A 25,894-nucleotide genomic window follows, 5' to 3' on the forward strand; every position below is an offset into this window, starting at 1 on the left:
ACGAGCTTCTTCTTTTTTTAAAAAGGAATAAACACTAAAAATGAACAACCCACTGTGTCCTTCTTCTCAACTCTACCATGCTTTTATATAGTGGTTACCTTGGTTTTCCAGCTCACAGCCGCTGCCCTGTACAACTTTGTTTTCAGCCAAAGCAAGCAGCTGCACAGCATTACTGCTAGAGACTATCTGGTGAACAAAGTGAGTCAGTAAGCAATGAGGCAGACATTTTTCTCACAGCTGGGGGAGACCAAATACTGAGCAAAACACCAGTTCAAAAAAAGCTGGATGTGTACATAAACAGCTGTTTGGTAATACTGTGACTTTCGTGCTGATGTCACTGTTGTGTTTACAGCTTATTCTTCTGCCCCCAAGTGACCAGGGAAGCAGCTAAGGAAGCTTTAAAGGCAGTTTACAGCCACTTAAATCCTGTTATCATTATCTGATCTTTCGCACCTGACATGGATGTCCGCTAAGCTTTTAAAACTGGTTGAATTAATTCCTAAGAGCCAAGAGACCTTGTTACTTTTGGACTTTCTGAAACTGCACATGCCCTCATGTGTTGCCAAACAGCTTCACTGCTGTTGTTCCCCAATGCCCCCCGTTTTCCCAACTGCTCTGTGGTTTCATTCTGTTGACCGCACATTCAAATCTTTTTCAGCCAGCAGTTTACACATAACTTGTGGTGTTTGTGTCCAAGTGCTACAGAACATTCTGACAGATAAGATGAATACATCTTCTATATCCTGAAAGGCTGCACTGGAATTATTGGCTTTAACCTGTTAATTATCAATTATATTAATTTTATCTGATAAATTTCCAGTTTCATGCCCAAGAATAATCTATAGAAACAATATTGTTGTTCATTAATAGAAAGAGGAAGCTAAGAGGCAGGTGCCTTGTAGATACAGATGCGTGGGGAGACCAGGTATGGTTGTAACATGAGAGTTGTTACGAGACACAAACAGGAATAATATGAGTTATTTGATTATTTTTGTGTTTACCCTCTTCCTCCCCGATCTAACATGGCTGTAAACAGGCATATGCAGATTTTATAGAGAAAAAAAACAGATTTTTAGGTGAAAAAGTAAATGTTTTGACCAATACTATTTTTTGTTTAGTAGTTATACAATTACGGATAAAATCATATGGTTTAATTTAGACTGAATCGTAGTTTCTCAGGCAAAATAGAATGCATTTTTTCCCTGCTAATATCAAGCCACTCTGCTGATACAGCTATTTAAACAATAACTGGGGGAGTTGTAACACGTCTGAAAAAGAATGACAACCACCTGCTTAAACACAACTATTGTCAGTCAGATCAGATGTGAAGGAACATGAGATTTGCCATGTAACAATGAGCACATACTGCAAATCACTGCAGACGCTCAGACACCAGGGGTCTGTTCTTAAGGAAAGAAGAAAGGCAAGCAAAGGAAAAAATACAGACTCAAGCATTAACAACATTCATTTGTAAATGGTAAATGATCTGTACTTGTATAGCGCTTTATCACCTTTCGGTCTCAAAACGCTTTAACATGGTTTCCCATTCACCCATTCTCACACTAATGAGACAGATCACCATGCAAGGTGCTGCCATCAGGAGCACATTCACACACTGATTGTACACCATCGGGAGCAACTTAGGGTTCAGTGTCTTGCTCAAGGACACTTAGGCATGTGGACAGGAGGAGCTGGGGATTGAACCACCAACCTTCTGATTAGTGCCCAACCCACTCTACTGTCTGAGCCACAGCCTCCCATTTGTCACCATTGTGAGTCTGATTAAGAAAATAGACACACACAGATGGACATTGTTTTCTAATAGACCTAAATAATCTGTAGGGTCATTGTAGTAAAGTGTCCATACCATTAAGTGAAATTGTTCTAATTGACTATTTTACACACACACAAGCACATACTCTCACACACACACTCCTGAGTCAAACAGAAAGTGGATTTGAGTAATGGACGGTCATGCACAGAGCGAGACCTTGCTCCAGATTGTTCTTTAACATCGATAAACCTCTTTTAAAAGCATTGTGTATATTCATTGTGTGAAATCTGTTTTTGCTTCTTTTATGTAATTGTTACAACTCCATGTATTTGACATCAAAATCACAAGATTTGTGATTTTCTTACAGAGGCTTGAATTGGTGCCATTTGTTGTAAACAAAAGTGGGTAGTTTGGTATCAAAGCTTGGGAATTCAATCTAAAAAATGAGGTGAGTTACAGCCGCTGAAGCAAAATGTGTTACAACCATACCCAGTCTCCCGTATATCCAGAGAACCTCAGGTTTGATGCTCATGAACATGAGTATGTGTATTTATGTATGCGTATATGTGTGTGTTTCAAAGTCATCTGAAGTCAGTAACCAAGGCTTTTTTCTTTGCCAAACAAACCACTAGCTTGGTGGTCTCACCAGGAGCCAGCGGTTTGTGTTGTCCTTCTCTTTGTGTGTGTTCGAGTTAAAAATTCATCATGGCTGTGTGTTTGTTTAACAGTCAAGTGTTTGATCGTATGTCTGAAACACACACAATCACACAAATTGTAAAAGAATTAAAGAAAATAAATAGTAAGTGACTCACATGGACACAAGCCATCAGTCTGAACCTGTTATGGAGGCTGGAAATAGGCTTTCACTGCTCCATCTCAAAATGTCCGTCATGGCTGGGTTTCTGGTTCTTGGTGGACAAAACATGTTTTTGATCATCTGACCTTTCCTACAGCGTAATGCCAAAATGCTAACTCTTACATCAGAAATATTAAATTCCAAAGAGCAGATAAATCAATTTGTTTTTAATGATACCAAAGCCTTTCGGTCTGTAGTAAAACCTATTGAGAGGCTTTATTGTCAGTTAGACAATATGACTGAAAATGTAATCTTGTCAGTCTTATTGACAATTTACAACCCATTTTTCTCTCTACATAAACGCAAGACAAAACATGCTGGAAAGATAATTTTCTGTATTTATAGGGGTACTGTGTTTGTGCAAGAAAAAACAAGTCAAAAGAGAGAGAAATATAAGAAAGATTTGGTCACAATGCCCTATGAGTACCCGGATGGTGTCTTCATTATGTTCCACAGCTGCCATCATGGCTACATAGCATAAAAGAGGGGAACACCGACCTGTTTTCAATTCAAAAGCTGCAGCTGTTGCAAAACCCCACACTATGCAAATACAAGTTATACACCCTCCACACTAAAGGTTTTATTTTTCCCCAAGTACCACTACACTGTTGTTGGATAGAATCCATCAGTATGTTTATTGTGTGCTGAGCAGAGCTTTTGTCAGGGAGGTGACTTAGAACCCAAAAGTCACTCAGAAGAGCTTCAGAAGTCGTCTGCAGGCATGACCTGACCTTTATAATAGAGGTTCTAGATGGAAATCACGCTGAGATAAAGGCACATGACTGAAAACACAAGGAAATAGATTCTCTGGTCTGATGAGACACAGAACTCCAAGCTCTGTGTCTGTTGAACACCAAGCAATGGTCTTCACTTGCCTAATACTCTCCCTAAGGTGAAGCATGGTGGTGGCAGCATCATGGTATGGGGGTTCTTCTCAGCAGCAGGGACACAGAGCTCTGGCCAGAACTGAGGAATGCAGTCATATACAGAGGAGTCCTTGGTGAACATGTGCTGAGAGTGGAGTGACGGTTCATCCTTCAGAACAGCAACGAGCCGAAACATTCAGCCAAGACAGTGCTGGAATGGGTTCAGGATAAGTCCCTAACTGTCCAACCAAAGCCCAGACTTAAACCCTGTGAAGAGACATGAAGAAGTCGGACAGATGGACAAAATGTCAATTTTATGAATTCATAATTGAATCAACCGTAAAATAAATTGTGCAAAAACAGAAGTGGTCAGAATGCTTTTTGAATCTATTACATACAGAAGATGTGCGTAATTAGAAAGAAACACATACAAGAACCTGAGAGAAGGTGGAGGGGCGGCATTTTTATTTAAGACATCCAAGATGTTGCTGCAGACAAACGTGTAATTTTATGATCACCACATTATTTTGTAAAATGAACCAAAAGCTTCACAGCTTGCTGTAAAACTGTGGATAGCTGTGAGACACCAACTGAGGCAAGCAGACAGAATCACCATCGATGATTGCTCGTAGCGACAGCAGTCATATGAAAATACAGAAAATCACCCAACTGTAGTAGACAAAGCATTTACTGTTAACTGCAATTAAATATCACCTCAACTCGGCCTAAAAGATTTGTTTTGGATTTTTGGAAAGAAGTGAGTGTGTGTGTTCCTCTACAGAGAGACTTGTCTGAGCAGCACAAACATAATCTCTATAAAAACATGGGAGAGACTTTTACCTGAATCTACTATCATTGAATAGTTCATGTGTCTTTAGAATCATCAATTATGAACTATCTATTTCTTGTTGTACATCCCTGCACCACTCTGGCTTCCCAAGCACTTAACCTACTGCTCCAAATGATCTTTCTAGCTGGGAGAGCTTTGCTTAAGTGGATTTGTTCACACACACACACACACACACACACACACACACACACACACACACACACACACACACACACACACACACACACACAACAGAGAGAGAGTGCTACATCTGAAAGTCCTTTCAGAAGCAGCACAAAAACACCCTGAGAGAAATTAGGCTAGATTAGATGAGATTAAATGGATAAGAAGGAACTGTGTGAATACAAAAAAAGCTCAGGAAAACAAAGAGACTTGCAGTGAGGAAAATAAAACAACATGATTTAGAACAGGTTTGGATGGAAATTCGACAGGGGTTCCTTCTGCTCTAAGTAATACCATGAAGAGGCACAAGAAGAATCACTGAATTTGAAGTGAAAACTACAAAGTACTCGGTGAAACAGCAAACCAAAATACCAACACAAATACAGCAGGAGTAGATGTCAGAGTGTTGTCAGCTGAGGAAGATAGCAGGTTGCAGCACCTGCTGGCAAATCCAAAACAAGGTTAGTGTCACCGATTCAGCATCCGACCAAATGTGAAATATTGTCACAATGTTCCTGGGAATAATGTCACAAACGTGTTTGATCAGAACATTTTGATGCCACAGTGAAGTTAACCTGAAATCACTTCATCGTTTTATTCTATTAGACATGTGTGTGAAATTTTCTCAGAATTACAGTGTGAATTATTCATTCATACGTGTTTTGCGAGGTCACAGTAAGCTTTGACATACCCATCAAAATATAAACAGTTCATCTCTGAGTCCGAGTAAACATTTGTGCCAAGTTTGAAGAAATTCCTTGACGGCATTCCCAGAATAGCACGTTCACGAGAATGGGACAGAGGGATGGGAGGAATGGGAGGTCACAGTGGCCTTGACCTTTGACCACCAAAATATATTCAGTTCTTACTTGAAGTCAAGTGAATGTTTCTACCAACTTTGATGAAATTCCCTCCCGACACTCCTGAGATATTGCGGTCACAAGAATGGGTTGACATGAGGTCACAGTGACTTTTGATCCCAAATCATTCATCACAATCAGAAGTTTTTAATATTCATCCATAAGTTTGATCTAAAACATTATCAGATTTTCACACAAGTCCTGAAAAGAAGATAAAGAGAACCAAAATAAACAATATACACAAATGTGTTGATCTGGGTCATTTACGTATAGAGTTAAATGATCTAATATTATATATCTGTGTGAGGAAAAAGAACGTGAGCCATTGCTTTTAGTATCTGATGTGACCCCCTTGTGCAGCAGTAACTGCAATGAAAGGTAACTGTACATCAATCATGAACAGGAATTATATCTTATAACTCCGTACAGAACACTTCTTATCTAAACCAAAAAGCTCTATTTAGGTTTCATCTATCCACGTGATATTTGCCGAACTGCAGACAGGCAGCAGTGTTCTTGTTGGAGAGCAGTGGCTTCCACCTTGTAACCCTGCTGTCCACACCATTGTTGTTCAGTGTTCTCCTGATGGTGGACTCATGAACATGAACATCAACCAATGTGTCAGAGACCTTCAGTTGCTTAGAAGTTAACTAGTATATTATACATCTTGTCCCTGTGCTGTGTTCCAGATGTTATACTTGTGTACTAACACTCACTAGTCTGAGTGCATCGGTGTGTTCACACTGTCAGTACAGAAACATGCAGTACACTACAAGTACCAGGATGATGCACTCAAAACGGCCCCGGAAAAGAAGTGTGAAACTCTAGACACTTCCACCCTGAATGGTCGCCATCTTGGCTACATAGAGGAAGGGGCGGGGCCACCGACGTAAATGATTTTCAAATTAAAAGCGTCTGAGGAAGCTGCTGCTGTTCCTTTTTCACTGCTGCTGCTGGTGTTTGTTGGGTATGTTAAACAGAGGGCACAAAAACACATTGATTTCTGGGGGAAATAATTTAGGCTTACGGGAGGGTACTGCTCCTGGGGAGGGTACCGCTCCTGGAGAGGGTAACAAAAGTCTTGAATTTCCTCCCTTTTTACAAAATCTATTTGACTGTGAATCCGAAGAAGCCCAAACCCTTCAGTGATCGTTTTGCAACCTTTTCCGGGGCTGATGAGCGTCAACAACTCTTCTCTGTTCGTGTCATCACACACTTCCACAAGTGAAGCTCAGACTTTGATAGATCCCTGTTCTTTACATAAAACCGGTCACAACTGATTATCATCCCGTTGATGGAAAACACTTGACTCCAATTCCATTTTCAAACTAATTGCAAACCCTGGAGCTTCACAGACTATTGCCACTCACAGAAATGCAATATTGGATTAACAATATACCTATAATACTTTAACATATTTGTTTAATTGAGTTCTCTTTATCAACTTTTAACACTTGTGTAAAAATGGGCTTCACAAACACTCAAGCACCACTGTACATCACATCATCTGTGAAAATACAGTCTCCAAAGCAGCATGTCACCAGCAGTTCAGCGCACTCACATCTGAACCAGCCGTGCCGACATCATCAGCAACAATCATTTGTTATCAGCTTCTGCTCGCATTTCTGTCATGACAGGACTGAAGCAAAGACACAATGCACTATTATTCATGTCTGAGGAGTTGACTAGAGCAGACAGTGGTGATGCAAAATGACAACGATTCGTAACTGACCAAAATCTCTCCCTGCTCACTATTGAGTGTCCATACAAAGGGAGTCGTGAATAACTGAACGAGAGAATGATTTCGGAGACAGTTTAGGACCAAATGATGATTACCTGTGAGCATCACCATGAATGAGTGTCTATGTGAAAATGAACACAGGACCCACCGTGCTGGATCCCTTCAAGATTCCAGCAGGAAGACCGCCTCCTGGCCTCTCAGCTGTGAGTGACAATCTCACTTCATTATGCATTCTAGCCTCACTGACCCTCTTTCACCCCCCATTCACTCACATTCACTACTCCCCCAACCCACCCCTCCCCAGTCCCACACAGCGTGTCGACCGGTGGGGTCTGCAGGTCAGTCTTTGGAGGCTCTAACTGGTTAACCTTCCAATGTCAAAATACTCTCAATGAGCTCTCACATACTTCATAGTTCAAAGAGCATCAAGAGTCAAAAAGGCCTCCATTAATACTGGGAGGTCGAAATGAGTTCTAGAGAGCTAAGAATGGGTCTCTGTTAAGGAATCTATTCCAAATTGTATATGTAAAAGGTCCGGGTAGGTTATCTATACATGAAGAGTAACATTTTAACACTGATTACAGCTTAGTTTTTCATACACAGACGGATGGAACGAGGTTAGGAGGGGAGGCGAGGGGAGAACGGGAGAGATGGATAAGCAGAGGGAGGGAGGATAATTATCAGGTTACACAAGCTTGGATTAGGTTTGATCAGTGTTTCAGTCCAGTCCAGATGTTCGATAACACAAAGAACATTTATTTTGGGATTGCCAAAAAGAAATGTAAGTCCTCTTCCTGATAGAAACCTCCAAGATGCTCAGAGGAGACTTTTATTCTGCGTTCTAGTCAGGGATGGAGGACAGCAGTATTTGCCCAAAAAGCTGACTCTTGTGGTCTGGTTACAAAAACATTTAAGATGACGGTGTCGTCAATTCACTTCGTTGAAAGTTCGACGCTCAGTAAATCTGCACTAATGTAATAAACCATGATACAAAAATGTTTTGTCAAAAAACTGGAGGTTGCCTTGATGACACTGACCGGGCCAGAGTGGAAGAATCCATATTTCAACACATGCTTCACATCCACATATCCTAGAATGGAGTCAATGGCGCGGTTAAAAAAAAATGTTATATATAAATTGTGTGAACTCATTGTCTTGTTAGCAATCAAGCTCAGCTAAGAAATCAATTATCAAAACAGTTGCAGACTAAAAAAACGAATTAACTTATTGAACTTAATCTGTATTCTCCAATGATAAAGGAACTCCAGGACGCTGCAGTTTGTGTAGACTCAGTTCAAAATAAACAGAAAAAAACCTGCACAAACACAACATGGATGACTTCATTTTTGATAAAGAGAGACCCGTTCCATCCAGGTCATCCAAAACAAGTGAGACCTGAACAGACCCAATGGGAGAACAGCAGCAAACATCACGCACGAGATTCAAAGCCGTTGGAGTCTCAACTCCCAGCTGTACTCAGAGCAGCAGACCATAAAGGCTTCATATTGACAGTAAATGAGTAAAGTATTAAGTTTTAAGCTTTGCAACTTTCTGCCTGAATTCATTTTATGACGAGTAGAGACAGAAGTCGATTTGTTGGGAGATAAAATTACTGACAATGACCATGCACCTTTTTAGTCTTTCTCTTCATCAGTCGAAACTATGAACAACTCTCTGATTCTTTCACAATATAAAACAAATGAGGGGCTGTGACTCACTCTGGTTGTTTTTGGCTCAGAAGGAAGGAATGAAGAAAGAAAGGATGAACAGAACAGATAAATTTGCTTTTCTGTAGGAGAGTGAGGACAGATAATAGATGAATGAGTCAAGTGTATAGACCTAAATGACTCTGTGTGTGTGTGTGTGTGTGTGTGTGTGTGTGTGTGTGTGTGTGTGTGTGTGTGTGTGTGTGTGTGTGTGTGTGTGTGTGTGTGTGTGTGTGTGTGTGTGAAAAGAAAGAGACATTGAGAGAGTTTTAGATAGAGCACATATGTGAGTAATCTGACCCACCTGGTTTCTATCTACAATGATTAGTGATGAACACACACACACACAAACACACACACACACACACACACACAGACACACACAAACGCACACACAGTCTCTTTAAGGGTCAATGCAGCAGTGCAGGTTACTGCTACAACCTGAAGCTAATTTCTCTGCATAGGTCTGACCGTGTTTAGTTTTTTTTTTTTATTTTAAAGATTATTTTGGGGATATTTCATGCCTTTATTTCAGTGACAGCGGAGAAAAAAAGGTGGAAAGAGAGCAGAGTGATTACATGTTGAAAAGGTTCGGCCAGCAGAATCAAATAGCAGAACTCAGGTGGTTGATCGTGATCCTGAACTGGAACAGTGGATAGCCCCTAGTGTGTTACGTGAGGTGTGTCAGCTGGATTTACAACACCGGGTAAATCAACTGAAAGTTATAATAAAAGGACAATTTTATAAAGTGGTGTGAAAGCTGCCTAAACAGCAATTAGATCATTTGACAAACACGGAAACCACAATATTTATCCCACCACAAAAATCCACTTCTAACATGCCGAGATGAAGGCAAGCACCTGAACAGATAACAGACCTCATGACGACGAGGGTGATTGGATAAATGGGACTGCGGTGCTGTTCATGACCAGGTGTAATTAAATTACATAAAACTCAACAAGTGCACTGAAAACAGTTTGTGATCGGGCTGTAGCCGACTTATTTGTAGGGTAGGGGAAGAAAAACCACATACATAGTGTATTCATCTGCACCGGACAAAAACAGAACAGACAAATCCAAATAGGACATCTGGTTATTGTTGAAGCAACTGAATGTCCAGGGAATCAGGTAATTACCCGTTAGCTGGCTAATAGATACAGAGAGCAGAAACAGTCCAGCATTCAAATACAAATTCATTTGACAAATAAGATATATGCACTAAAATACCAAAACAATACAAAATATTTACATTGAGCTTATATAACTTCCTCCAGACTAAAATAAATTCACTCAAGCTGCTCTGATCTCTCCTGTGACAGTCGTGGACGTGAGGATACTTTGATCCACATCCTGCGTGCCACGCAGTGCCTGCCCCTTTTATTTACTTTATCGGCTCAATGATGCATTAGTGCCATCGTCTGGTAGGATGGACGTGTGTTTGTAGAGTTTGAAGGTCTTTGTGGTGCTGAAACGCTGCACGGCAGTTTATGATACTATGAGATGGGATTTTACCAGTTTGGAAAGTCACTGCAGTGACATCACTTCCATCCTTCGCTGTGACAGTTGTCATGTAAATCATCAAAATACAGCTAAAGTTGAACAAGTTCCAACTCCTGCAGTTGATTGCATCAGCAAACCTGTCCCACCAAAGCGAATGAGACAGATACACTTTCTGAAGAGAGCTGCCGTCATGTGACGTAAGTGTTATTGGATTTTAAAGCTGCTGTAATATATCTTTTGTGATAATAACTTTAATGACTATTTGTAGTGTGAAAGGAGTAACAAAGAATTATCACCCCCTTTATCACCTTTGTGCTCTTTGTTTTGGTCAAGTGGCGCGCAACTTTACTGTTATGGTTCAGTCTTACTGTTCTCATCCACCTTGTTTCCAGCTACAGGCGGCTGCTGTTTGCAGTGAGCTCAACAACCAAATCGGCCGACAGAGAGAGTTACAGACTGGTGAGCTGGTGAACACAGACAAGGATTTAGCAATTAAAGATCCAGATTTGTCACTCAGGAGTTAAAGGAGACCAAAAGAGAGTTAATAGAGGAGTAATTGGACTTTTTTTTCTTTAAAGGAAGCATATTTTACACGTTCACAGTGACATTTCTCGTATACTTTACACAGTAGGTATTTGAAACAACAGACACATGTCTCCAGACCCAGACAGAGCTGGACGCTCCACAGAGAAATCCGAAAATTCCTTCAAAATGGTTGCTTATTACACACCACATTCTTTTGTCGATTCCAAGGGGTTGTGAAATACGGGAGATAGTTGAGATTTAAGAAATACAGATAGAGAGAGAGCGAGAGAAACAGAGAGAGATATGATGGTGGAGGAGTGGGATACAGAATAAAAAGAGTTGAAAGAGATGAAAGAGACTGTGGGTCAGGGTAAAGGCAACAAGAACAAAAAAAGAGATATATTGTTCTATTATTAGTCATCTTCACTATGATGAAGTAAGTGATGGAGCAACATAAGCCCACAGAGAGCCAGACACTGAGACAGATTTAGGGAGACAGAGAGAAAGACTTGGCTTTGTATTGATTATTTCACCACATCTGTCTACGTCTTCTGTAGTTCTGGGTCATCCACAGATTACACAAAGGTTGTAACTTCCTGGTGAGATAAGAGTATGCGGCTCATCACTATAAGCATCACCGAATTTATAAGACAACAGTAATATTTGATTTCAAAGAGGGTTTTTTTTTTTTTTATCCCTGCTTGGTGAGAATCTCGATCAAGGTTTCTTGGAGGGAAAGAGTAAATATTCATCCTTGCCATTTGAGCACAGAAAAGTTTATTTTTTAAAATCCATGCATGAAATACATCCTAAAACTGTTGTTAAATAGTATCACTTTTAGTAAAATAATTTTTTTTTTTTTTTTTAAATTACAGCATATTTAAAAAGATTTCCTTTAAAATTTCTAACGACCTACTACAAAACATTTGCACATTTCATTACTGCAACCCCATTTTATGCATAGCCAGTGAGCAAATGTCCCTCCTGAGCTCCTGTAGGTTCTGGCAGGCCTTGGCACCTCCTACTTCCTGGGTCACCCATTAGGCAGGGTATTAAAAGCTGCACCAAATGAGCTGCAAATCAGGCTGCTTTTCCCTTCTGGTGTTCTGGTGCTACAGAAATTGTGATGTGCAGAGATCTGGTCCAGCTTCTCAGGGAGGCCCAAACCAGGTGTGAACCTTCCTACATGGAGGATGCACAACATTCAGGCCAGAAATAAGTGAAAGCCACTGCTGTTTTGTTTTGTTACTGTTTTGTGTTTCTTCATTTCTGTTGCGTTGTTTAGTTTTAGGTGACTTTTGTTGGTATTTGTTTTCTGCTCTTTTCCAAATGGTTTGTAGGATTATTTTCCCCCAAGAATTAAATTTTCCTTAGATTGTACTTGAGTTAAGGTTTTCTTGTTATGCTCGGGGTGCTTGGGGCCGGCAGCAGCATGGTCGCCCAGGCGGTGGTGGGTTTGGTGACTGGGCCTCTCACATGCTCTTCACATTCCCAGTTGTGTGGTTGGTGGTAGTTATTGCACATCCTTCCCAATATTTGCATGCTTTTGTTATAATTTAGCTTTGTTGGATATGTGTGTGAGCGTGTAGAGCACAGGAGCTGGTGAGGGCCATGTCCCAGAGCCTCCTCCCTTACCCCCACCACCCTTTACTGTCCACAGCTGCAGCCTCGTCACCGTTGGCACTCCACTTATGTTTGGAAGCTGCATTGTATAGTGTTTTCAATGTTGAAGTTTTTAAAATTAGATTTAATGAATTGCCCTTTATTCACTGCTTGTTAGATTAAAAAAATGTTTTAAATAAACATTGTAATCTTGGGGGAATCTGTGGTTAGTTCTATCCAAAATCTTTAAATTCAGAACCTGCAGTGGCGGTGGCCACACATGCTACAGATTTCCAAGTTAATTAATGCTTTTCCTGTCTTGTGGTAACCACTGCTTTCCATTCATTAATATTTGATATAAATAACAGCAATTAGTCAACTGCCTACATAGAAGGTAGAAAAAGCACGAGTAAAAAAAAAAGTAGTATCAAGTGAAAGTAATTAATAAATAGAAGAAAAGTTGTAAATATTAATAGCAGACATCACCTTCAGAAAGAAGAATTAATATTGTAACAGGGATTTTTGAAATCTACATCTAAGGGCTCAAGGATTGGTAAGTGAAGTGCACGCCAAGAAACTGAAAATGAAGTGCTTCAAAGAGGAAAGATAAGAACAGCACTAAAAGACTTGGCAACATATGCTGAAACTACCCCGGCAAACCTTTAATGTCGTGGAAAATGGAAGACCGATAAATGCCTCACAGGGTAGCTGCTAAAAAGCCTCCAAAAATGTACCGTTAATTTACATTTGCGAAAACATTTAGCGGGACACATAACGATGTTCTAAACCAGGGGCGCCCACGCTTCTTTGGCTTCAAAAGCTACTTCTAAAATGGCCAGCTCAATGTTATCACCAAAAATGTTTATTTTGATTGCTAAAAAGGAATATAAATGTACTTTGTATTATGGTATGAACCTTCATGGTAAGACAATGCAGAAGTCAGCTGTGATTTCAGAACTAAATTAGCTGAAAACATTTTGTCAAACAGAGAAACGAATATAATCAGAAAGGGTAAGTTCTGTTTATTTTTTTAATAGCGGCACATTGTGAAGCGATCAGGCAGCAACTCAATCAAGAGTAGTGGGTGTAGAGATGGATTCAGAGCTAAACTCAATGTTTCATCACACAGACGAAGCACTGCCATTGTTGGACAGCTCCAGTTGTGCAACTTCATGGGATACACACCGCGTCTCTCTGTGATGAATACTTGATGTGCAATTAAACTGGGAAAAAGGAGAGGGAATTTGGATGATCAAACAGTGTTGGTATATTTGAAACCACCATATTTGAGAGTCTTCCCCGAATGGAAAACACACCTAATCGAACGGCGTAGATTTTTGAATGAAGCACGATCTGCCAGCATTTTGGACACCCGACCTCTGAACAATATCTTCATGAACGACAGATCAAGTGACCACATGGAATGTGTAAGATGTTGCTCATAGTGACACTCCAACACTAAATTACCATCCAGTCTGTGGTTCCTCCAAATTCTTTATCATCTTTGAGCTGATTATTTTGGATATTAAGAAGGATTTTACTCAATAAGCTTCATTTGGTTCAATCTCACCACTTCATCAACCCTGTTACTTTATAAACTGAACTAAACAGTGGATACTACGCATGGGTGTGTCGGGTTGCTAAAAATCACACTACAGGATATTTTCTTGTAAAATTCAGACAATTATGCGGCTACCTCCTTTTCCCTGCCCCAAAATTATATTATGAACATTTAGAAGTCAACCTCTTGAAATTGGAAACACTGTTGATGTTTGACTTGTTTCCCTGCAATATTACCAAACCAATCCTTTTCCCCCTCCTTCCAAACCACACAACAGCGGCAGAAACGAGGAAGCCACCCGATCATGAAGATGCCTCGATGAAGTACGTGAATAAAAAACAAGTAATGCCACTATGTTCGCCAACCGCAGGGTGGGAGTGCCGCAAATCCTTTAAGAGTGACCGTTCAGTAGTACACACACAAAGGTGGTGGTCGACATAATGCAGGGACAAGATCTAAAGGTCTTCAGATGTTCAGGTCAGGTGCAGGATCAGGCGGTTGATAGGGCTTATCCTCAAAAAACATCCAAAGCAATGAAGCAACGAATGTTCAGAGCAAGCAGGTCAAAAGAAAAGCTAGATGCCAACGAAAACATTGTGGAGACATGAAAGACAAAGAGGAACCACTCGAAAAGCTGTGAAGACAAATGGGAACAGGGTTCATTGGAGAGGCTGACTGGGGATTTTTTTTTCCTCCACAACAAGCCAAATGTAGTAAGTCAAATGAGTCAGAGAAGAAGGCTGAACCATTTACAAGGATTGAAGCTGTTTCAGTGAGCATGTTGATGTGTTACGTACAGTTCCTTCAATCCCTCTCAGAATTTAAACATGGGATCTTCCAGGCCACAACTCACACGAATGTTTTTGAAATTCAAGTCACCGTGAATAATTCAGGTATGTAGAGTTCACACGGTGAAGCACCGATTCATTCAGTAAAAAAATAAGCCCTTCACAAGACTCTGTCATGCGGAAAACGCAGCCTCCAGACAAAATAATAGTTTTTACACTTCACAGCAGAAAAGTTTCTGATGCAAAGCTGACAGTTTGCCTGAGAGCGATGCTAAACAACCAAACAAAACCACCCTTAACAACCACAGCTAACTTGTGTCGTATCCATCATATCACAAGTGAACCACTGTTTGGTGAAACTTAACCTGGACATGCCTCGAGTCTATTGTGGGACAGATAGAACAAACAATATTTCCTACAGGCAATTTAGAGTCAACAGTCAACGTAACATACTCCAAACAACAACAACTCGACCCGAGAAGAACACGGCAGCAGGTTGGTCGGACGCGGCGACGCTCTGTTACTTTAAAGGCTCATTTTTAAGTCTCTCTAACTGGCAAACATCAATCTCCTTCAAAAATCTCTCAACGACACCAAAAGATGAGCCACGATAATGATGAAGCAATTACTCACGTGATTTAGTAGAAACAAACAAACACATCACTCGAACAAGTGTGGCTGTGATAATAACCATGGCTGCATCTGTTGGGGGATATTCATCAGTGTCCTGGCCCAACTAGAATAATAAATGCTGACAATTACACCTGCTTCTCTACCTCTACTCAGGTATGTGTCTTCAGGAGCTATTTATGCTCCAAAGGCCAGACAGTACACTGTCTCCACGGAGGATCCACCAGTAGGACTCACCAACACCAGAACCAACATCATCAGGGAATCTTGGAGCAACGATGACAACATCTTCAAAGTGTCCAACCAGCAATAACAGCGGTTGTTGGAACAGTATTCTAAAACTTGGCTGCTGAGGACATCACTGACCATCTCACCAGCAGCTTCTTCCTACTGCAACCAATGCAATTTGAATGTTGGGTTAATCACTCAAATGAAACAATCACATGCTACTTCATAGAAAATAACAAAGCCGGGGGTTGTGGGGGACTTGGTCTTTTACATTACATTACATTTAGCTGACGCTTTTATCCAAAGCGACCTACGACATGGTACACCATTGGGAGCAATTTAGGATTGAGTGTCTTGCTCAAGGACACTTAGGCATGTGGGCAGAAGGAGATGGGGAGGTGTATGTTTTTGGATGTTGGGAGGAAGCCAGAGCACCCGGAGAAAACCCACGCAAGCACAGGGAGAACATGCAAACTCCGCACAGGACCGGATTCAAACCCAGAACCTTTTTGCTGTGAGGCGACAATGCTAACCACGGCACCACTGTGCCACCCATTGGATTTACAAAAAGCATTTGACACTGTTAATCTTTTGAAATAACTAGTCAGCTTCAATTTTTCCAGTTTTTCAATCATCCAAAATCCTACCTCTCATTTTACTCCCAACTTGTCAAAATCGATTTATTTAATCCAAATGATAATAATATTTAATAACAATCGAACCCTCTATGTATTTCATGTTCATTGTGTACATTAATGATTTGTGTTCTCTGTGTAGACGGTGTGATATTCTAATATATGCTGATGATACAATTAATCAATGTTGTTAACGGTTGAATGTGTTGAAAACACTTTGTATTTTTCAACAAAGGTCACTGAGTAGATACAGAGCAAAATATCTTCATCTTGAGCAAAAAACTAAAAGTAATTTCAGAATACAGATATTTAGGAGTTCATATAGATTCAAAACTCGGTCTGTAATTAAGGAAAATTCTGTTTGGCAAATTTGAGGTTTATTAGAAACTTCCTATCAACTGAGGTAGCTAAGATATACTACCACTCAATGGGTCTCTCCACCAGCACCTATTCTTTGGTAAATTGGTCTAATACACACTATCCTGCCTTAAAACTACCGTAATCATTATACAAACAAGTACTTCAGACAAGACAAGCTATTCAGTTTTTACCATTGTCATATTCTAGGTATAATCTGCTTGGAGGGAGAAAGCTCATAAATGTCTGCCAAATTTACCAGATTATGAATGGTTTAACTCCACCTCCTCTGTCTGCCTTCATCAACTTTAAATCTACTGCAGTCAGAGACCAGAGAGGCATCGAGGGTTTCAGATCTGTTCAGTTCACTTCAGTGGAATTCAGTATCACAATCCATTAGAGAGTTTGCATCTTACTATTTACTGAACTAAGACTTTTAAAAAAATGGCCTACTGACAAGCAACAACATTGATGCTGTCATTATTCATCTTTTTAACATGACTGTACTCATACTATAACTCTATCATTGAACTGAACTCTAAATGCTTTTTTATATGCTTCTATCACAATATAATATGTTTTTATTACTATATACAGTATATTTCTCAGATTACCTATGAGACCTAACAACGTGAGACAAAGGGACCACTGATGAAAACTAGCCTTTTTTTCAACGTCAATTAATTTGCTTTGTCGATATTCAAGTGAAATTTAAATTCCAGACTTTCTTTCTGTGGAGCATCAGTACTAATAAACCCAATTAATCCATGTGTTAATATGAACATGGCCATAAATATTGTCAAAGGTGTGATGTCCATACCTTGTAGAGACATTAACCAACTCAGCAGCTTGGTTCTTAGCATATTTTACTCGAGTGCTGAGTTGCAGTGAATACCATAAACTGAGACTACGTTTTTTGCACCAGCACCAGTGTTGAGAAGGTTACTTTTGAAATGCAACAGCTTACAGAACACTAGTTAACCTGTTAAAATGCAATAATTAATGTAACTACTTTAATTATTTCAACAATATAATGTAGCATATTACATTTGATTGCTTTTTGATTGCTTAGCACTCAACACTGATCAAGTAAGTCTACGTAAGGGAAACACTGCACTTTGGCCGAACCTTTAGCAAGCTACCCACAAATGTCTGGCGAGCGACGTGTTGGAGACCCCTGACATGAACCAGTATAACCCGGTGTCACTGCAAAGCGTGAAATAGACACACCTGTCCACTGCAGCAAAACGTTAGAAAGCCATGCTTTGGCCTCTCTAAGTGTGACAGTTTCATGTTTTCCTGCCGTGGACAAAAAGACATGTGATTTACAGGAAAATGTAACTGTTGGGGAAAAACAACATGGCTGGGGTTACAGAAAAAAAAAAAAAAAAAAAAAACAGAGTTGGGTCACCTCTGGGATTCAAACCTTTGTCTCCCACATGGCAGTCTCTGAATCATTCCCCCATACCAACCCTGTCACCAACTACTACTGCTGAAAAATTTTCTTTGTACTTGGTCACATTCTCCTTGGTCACATGATCCTTCATGTCATTACTTTAACGTGCGTGTAAGCTTCACACTTACGAAACGTGAAACTCACACAGAGGCCAAAGCGTGTCTATCGCACGTTTTGCTGACAGCGGAACACATCGTGAGTCCTGACCACTTTCGTCTTAACCACGCCGTCGTGACCAGAGATGATTTCAGACTGACAGAAAATACTGTATGTTTATAATGTTTGTCAAAGACAAATATTTGACCACCTACACCTGCTACATTTCAGGCGCACCAGCGACACCAACAAAAATGTTTAGTCAGACTTGACAGATTTTTGGTCACATGTTCCACTGAAATGGTCACAATGGATCCCAGTGTGAGAACGATGAATAAAATCAGTGTTCTTTAAAAAAAAAAAAAAAAAGTACAATCCTACAATAAAAAGCTGTCTTCTGTACATTCATTAAAACACCAGAAAGGGACATTAAGCTCTTATTTAATCTCAAATAAGATCTTTAGCGAGCAATAAGATGGTTATGCAAGCATATGTCAGTCATATGTCAATTGTCTGTTTCTGTGGAAAGAAATGAAAGAAAAGCCCAGTTAATGGCTTTGTCTTGAATCTGAGATATTTTCTGAATCGAGCTGAACAACCCATTCAACCACTAATTTGAAACATGAAAGAGACCTCATCCGTGCTCTGTGGCATTGCTTGAGAACTCTGAAAACAGCATCTGCCTTTTAATCCGCGGACACCTGATGGCTGTGAGGTTTTCACCCGACAGCAGCGATGAGTGCGGCAAATTCCTCGGAATAACTGTGAGAGCTTTACAGGCGAAGGGATGGTAGCTGGGAGAGAAACTCATCATCCCAATTAAGACTCTACTGTGATCAAATGGCTGCATGCTGCTGCTTAGCACTTATCCCCCCACCCCCTCTTTTACCCTGCTCTGCCTCTGTGGAAGCTACACACACACACACACACACACACACACACACACACACACACACACACACACATAACACACACAGCACACACACACTTGACCCCTGTGACACCTGCCTCCATTGGCTCTTTTCTCTGGCTAATTTGAAAATACCCCTTCTAAACCCCCCACCCCCCACCCTACCCCACCACCACCACCACACTAAAAAATGTTCCCTGCCCTCTCTCCGTTCCTCTCTCATCCACTTTCTCTGTGGGTTCAGTTCAATCTGTTGTGCTGGCATGACATTAGAGAGAAGTCTGTTTTAAGGGTGTCTCAGTCCAACTGTTAAAATGGCACCGGACAGATGGATAATAACAGTTTAACAAGAGCCAGTTAAGATCAGCATTATCTTCCATGTTTAAAACAACACACAGTCAGTTTATGAAGTGAGACATAAAGTCAGTGTTTGTGTGAGTCTCTGTGTTCTTTGACCTCTCAGATCCAGAGGCTCCGTAGAAAAAGCTGAAGTTAAACCTTTAACGATATCCCGCACACCGCAGCAGAGGAATACAATCAGTTAAGAAAACACAATCAAACGGAGCCGGCTGTGGCTAACATGCCTTTTGTTTTCGCTCAGCCAAAGCCAAACACATCAGGGGAAAAAAACTTGGACTGTGAACAGAGATCATCGAGAAACCTGAGTGAAAAGGAGAAAGTGCAACAAACCAGAGTGGGATATACATTTTTTTGTATTTTATTTGTACATTTCTAAATTATATTTTGTATTGGGGATGTTCGTCTGCTTAATCTAGCTCTGCGGGGACATTTGGCAGGATATACATGGGTAAAAAGATCAAGATATTCTGACTTGTAGATTAGTCAAACCTCCAAAAATGCTGCATCCTATCAATCCAGTTTATCTCAGTCTGCAGGTCAGAATGGACACGTTTTGTTGCAAAGTGTAACAAGATGACTGCTGCCTCTGAACTGAACTTCATGTGTGAAATAAATAAATACTCATTTTCTTCACTGACAATCCTCATTGCTTTCTGTCTTTTAGCGAAGTGGAGTGCATGAAGCCAATGTTTTATGAATGCCTTTTGATAATTTATCCAAATCATTTTTGTGCAGTCATATATGTTGCTTATTGGATGAAGTTCATAAAGTTTGCTGCATCATTAGGATCCGTGTCCCCCTCAGCAGGTGGTTCCATCACACCGTGGCAGCCCTGAGATTCATCTCACTGAGTTAGTTTTTAGTTGAAATTTTAAAACAAATACTTGCGTTTCAGTCTTAAGATCTCTGAAAGGACAATGTGGACTAATGGAGGACAGAGAGAGCTCTCCTTCATCCACACTGACGTTTCACTTGGACAGTCTTTGATTATCTCAAGGTCATCTGCAGTCCCCTGATCTGAACTTATTCAGACAAGCCTGAGAGATCAGTTAATAATGGTTTAAAAAATCACATTCACGGCACAACAGAAGTCAAACTGTGGATCATTTTTCAGACACAAAATGCACTGAGCACATCTTCACACACTGCTGCTGGAGGGAGACACATGCTCCTGAACTCTGTATGAAAAGTTCTGGTTGTATTAGTGCATTTTGAATTAACTGTCGTTCTGAGCAGCACATCAGTGAAGAGAAAGGTGTGTTACCAATGTAAAAATACGGAATAAAAAACCACATCTCCCATCACGAGTCACATGTTGGTCCCTGCACCTCAGTGTGGGTCCTTTAACATGGGACAAACATGAATTAAATACTTATAGTATTAATATATTTATATTAAAATGATTGTTATGATGAACCCGTTCACTAACCGGATCAGCTGGAACTTGAAAGCACATGAAGGCAGGGACACTCGTTCACTTCTAACAGGCTCAGATGATTTTCCTCTCCAACTTACCGGCTCGTCCATCTGCTCCTGATCGTAGTCCTCATCGTCGCTGTGGCTGAAGTCGCTGGCGAGGTTGGTGTAGAGCAGATACGCCAGTACCAGAGATATTCCCAGAAGGTGCATGTTTATATGAAGTCCTCAAGTGTTTATGATCCGACAACCATAAAAAGGAAAAAAAATTAAAAAGCCCTCCCCGGTGTGTGCGCTCTCTTCTTCTCCTTCTGCTGCTGGTAATAACACTCTTTCATTTGCGCTCTCGCTCTCTCTCTCTCTCTCTCTCTCTCTCTCTCTCTCTTTTCTTTGTCTCTCTCTGTCAAGGTCCAGTAGCCCACTCACTCCTCAGAGAGTCCGCAGCATGTGTATGAACCCCGCTGTGGATAAAAGCCCGGTCATATGGAAACAGATAAATCCGGAGGGTCAGCGGAGGCTGTGCGTCAATTAAGACCGTCAAGGCGCACAATTACAGGAAAACGGACGACCTGACTTCAAAATAAGAGCCTGGAGCTGACCACCTCTGTGAGAGATGACCTCCGGAGGGTGACAAGACTAATCCATATTTTCTACTGACCTCTGTCGCCAGTTGATAGAAACTGCATCAACAGATTATATTTTCCCAAATGAAAACTATAAATCATGTCCATGAACTAAAGAATAGGTCTAAGATCTCTTTCTCAAAGTACTGTGTAATATACCACATTTTTTTTTAAATAATTTATAACCATTTAATAAAATCAATAAAGCACTAATCTAGTCCGGTACACCTCTCTATCCTGATGAAACACACTTTGTTTCAGAAGGAAGGTGGTTTAATAAAAGAATAAGTAAAATTGTTTATTCTGACTAGTTGGTTCTCATATGAGAAAACAAAATTAGACAACATTTGCAAGAAAAATATCCAGACTGCCTAAAATCACAGTGTAGTCAAGCTGTTCACTGCCCCAAACAGTATTTGGATTTTAGCCACAACCAAAAATGTAAGCAAACGACATTTATTGTAACGAAAAATTGCAAAGGCATAAGTTTCAAGCAGAATATTCCACAAGAAGTTTGTAAACATTTTTGAAAGCTTAAACAGTTTATATCTCAACTGGAGCACAGATGCTTCACTGAAGGTCCCAGTTACAATGTTTTAGTATGTAAAGACTTTTTTTTTCACAACATCCTTCATGGGCTCTGTTGGATTTGTGTCAGGCCTCTGGAAGATCAAATCTAACACTTCAATTTTCTGGTAGCTGCTATGCTTTGGATCATTATTAAAAATCCACTTCTGTTGCTTGTTCATTTTTTATTGCATTTATTGCACACTTCATTCTGAAATGAAAAAACTAAACTTTCACCAGTTTACGAAAAATAGCCTCCAACTGCTCCAGGGGTAAAACATGGACGTGGCAGTCTACTGAATCTGGACTCATTTGGAAACAACAACACATCTCCGAAGCTGTCTGTCTCTGCGTTTTCTTTTTGCTCATTGTAGCTGTCTTATTCTTTGATTTTAAGAATAGTGTCTGCTGTCTCACTCTCCCTGTGTCCAACCTTCATACTGTTTCTGGTCTGTGAATTCAGATGTAACTGAGAGAGATTCTAGCTCCTGTTTCTCATATTTTCCTTCATTTTACTCTTAATTCAGTTTTTGGGTCGGTCTGTGCAGCTTCTGTTTTCAGTTACAAATCGTCTGAATCCTCTGTTTCTGTTCTGGTCTCATAAATATTTTTTTTTGCAAACAATACTTTATCTTTTCTCTAAGTTAACTTTATTTGTCCTTACCATTTTGGCTTTCAACTATAGTATTGTGATGGATGCCACATTAACAATGGACATATTCTACTAAGTTTTACAATCTGAACTTGATGTGTTAATAGAAAAGACTTGTTTGGAGTTGTGCTAAAAGTGTTTTCTATGGATCAAGTACCACTTAATCTAACATTTTATGAAACAAGCTGACCCTCAGGGACGTTTGATGATAGTTTAACTGTCCAAAGTTCATTATGGATTTATGTTGAGGAAACAAGAGCACCAATCAATCCAGCATCACTCAAGTAACTCTAGCCCCTTAACATTGTGGTAGAATTTGCCAAACGCGCCTCCTCATGCGCCTGAATGTTGTTGTTTTTTTGCAAACAAATTCCTGCAGATGACTGTAGCTGGGACCTGCTAGCTGAAAAACACAATGAGACCACAGCATGAAGTCTGACCTACTCCTGATTAAAATCTGCTGACAATGGCACAGAAAATTGGTATTTCACACATGACTTTCAAGTTCAGGCATTTCTGAAGGATGCCATTTGGAGAGATTTGGAGACATAACAAGTGGTGTGGTGGAAAATGTAATGTAATATAAAAGAGAACCCATCAAACTATTTACAATAACACTGATGAGTAAAGTAAAGTTTGTAAAATGTCTATGAGGCATTGTTTTAAGATAAGATGAGACTTTGTTTGTGGAAAATAAAAAGAGTATATTTTGTGATTTTACTCTTAAACGGGGATTCACAAAGGCATTATATCACATTTTGTCCAGAAGCTTTGTGAAGCAGTTTCAGCCGAGCTCATGCGCCTTGTTGCGCCGCAGGTCGTTGACTCTGGTGTACTGACAGCCAGAGACTGAAACACTGACCTCTTAGGCTGACCAGCTCCCCTTTAAACTCGCTCATACCAGCCACCCATCCTGTGAAACAGATTCCAGTCATTCTGCCATTGTTTCCAAAATGACACATTGTTGTTGATACAGTATTTTTTTTTTTTGTATCCCTTTGACCCTCGGAAATAATTCTCTTCTGACCAACAAGATTTTTTTCATATTCTCAATTTCATAGTATTTTATTTATATAATATGTATATGTGTATATATATATATATACATATATAAAAAGTAAGGTTACGCAGCTGTATGTATATATATACACATATGTATATGTATATATATACATATGTGTATATATATACATACAGCTGCGTAACCTTACTTTTTATTTCCCTATTGGATGACACTGAACAGAACCATTTCCTCACTCCTGTCTCCTTCTCTGTAGTGATTTATTTTTTGACATTCATTGAAGTCATTTATCTATTATTCCATTAGCCTGGTTATGATCCACAGTACTTAACCAAACAGAAATATGAGTTGAATACACCAGAATGGCCTGTTAGTAATGTGTGTGTTTGTTAAGGTTGGCAGTGCCTCAGCATGATTGTGCAAAAATCTGGTGACACGCAGCATCTTCCCGGCTTAACGTCAGCAAAGGACGCTGGTTACTTTGATGAGCAAGTTGACTTTATACCATCTTTATCCTCGGTCATAAACCACATGTCCGACCAAGTGTTTCCAGTGATGGAGACAGCAATGAGTGATTAGGTAGGATACACCTGTGGACAAAAGCACAGAGTAAAGAAAAGTAAATATTAAGTTAGCTCAAGTCTTTATGCAGACACACCTATGACAAGTATCAAATCACCATGGCAACCCTAGACAGATGTGTCAAGATCCCTGTCCTTCCTAGTGTTTTCCCCATGTTGGTGGGCGTGTCTGGTGGTTGTCTGCAGCTCCTCAGGTTCCACCTGCTGTCCATCAACTCTGGTTCCTGACACAGCTGATCGTCATCCCACTAATCACCTCAGCAGTATATCTACTCCTGATCTTCGTCAGTTTGTTCAGTCTGTTTCACGTGTCAGTGCCTTGACTGCCATTATGTTGCAAGCCCCATTTTCCAGAGGCTCATTTGTCGAAGCCTGCCTGCAGTCTGACTGTCTGTCAGTTCTGTCTGCCAGCCTGCCTTTGTTCTATGGAGGATTTCCTGCCAGCCAGCCTGCGTCTCTACCTGTCTTCTGTGATACTCTGCCAGAAGAGTAGTCCTGTGCTCGGTCCACTCACCTGGGTTCCCCTCCTCGTCCACCGGCTGGTGATTCTCCACTCACCTGGGTTTCCCTCCTCGTCCACCGGCTGGTGATTCTCCACTCACCTGGGTTCCCCTCCTCGTCCACCGGCTGGTGATTCTCCACTCACCTGGGTTCCCCTCCTCGTCCACCGGCTGGTGATTCTCCACTCACCTGGGTTCCCCTCCTTGTCCACCGGCTGGTGATTCTCCACTCACCTGGGTTCCCCTCCTTGTCCACCGGCTGGTGATTCTCCACTCACCTGGGTTCCCCTCCTTGTCCACCGGCTGGTGATTCTCCACTCACCTGGGTTCCCCTCCTTGTCCACCGGCTGGTGATTCTCCACTCACCTGGGTTCCCCTCCTTGTCCACCGGCTGGTGATTCTCCACTCACCTGGGTTCCCCTCCTTGTCCACCGGCTGGTGATTCTCCACTCACCTGGGTTCCCCTCATTGTCCACCGGCTGGTGATTCTCCACTCACCTGGGTTCCCCTCCTTGTCCACCGGCTGGTGATTCTCCACTCACCTGGGTTCCCCTCCTCGTCCACCGGCTGGTGATTCTCCACTCACCTGGGTTCCTCTCCTCGTCCACCGGCTGGTGATTCTCCACTCACCTGGGTTCCCCTCCTCGTCCACCGGCTGGTGATTCTCCACTCACCTGGGTTCCCCTCCTCGTCCACCGGCTGGTGATTCTCCACTCACCTGCCATCTGCTGCTCCTGCCTCTGAGTTACTGCACTCTCCTCTCTGGACTCCAGATCCTTTGGACCTCTGGCTTTCCCTGCCAGCTGTCTCTCACCTGCAGACCTCTGGACCCTGAACTCACCTGTCTGCCTGGTCCGTTGCTGCCCAGCAGTAACCTCCAGTAGCTCACCCGAGTTCTCCACTCCCTGCTGGATCTCCACCTGCCAAGCCAGCCGTTCACTCTCTTGGCAGCAGCCCTCGACCGCTCGTATGCTACCCAGTATCCCGGCTAACCCCAGGACTGACTGGATGTTCTCTTCCTCTCATCTCTTGGATAATTTCCACATCACAACCTGTTTAACAATAAATCTG

At 41.1% G+C, this 25,894-nt stretch overlaps 1 protein-coding gene across 1 annotated transcript in view; it reads right to left on the reverse strand.

Annotated features, from left to right (window-relative positions):
• The window catches only part of vegfc (vascular endothelial growth factor c), an 81,031-nt gene extending 59,678 nt beyond the window's left edge, over window positions 1-21,353 (reverse strand). The window contains exon 1 of the mRNA XM_069168292.1: window positions 20,979-21,353. Within this exon, the coding sequence (XP_069024393.1) occupies window positions 20,979-21,092 (114 nt within the window). The 5' untranslated portion in view covers window positions 21,093-21,353. The remainder of the gene's footprint in view (window positions 1-20,978) is intronic.
• Between the last annotated feature and the right edge of the window lie 4,541 nt (window positions 21,354-25,894).

The sequence above is a fragment of the Embiotoca jacksoni genome, unplaced genomic scaffold (genome assembly GCF_022577435.1).
Source record: "Embiotoca jacksoni isolate LCO1_2020_lvr unplaced genomic scaffold, fEmbJac1.0.p SCAF_4, whole genome shotgun sequence".
Classification (NCBI taxonomy): Eukaryota; Metazoa; Chordata; class Actinopteri; family Embiotocidae; genus Embiotoca; species Embiotoca jacksoni.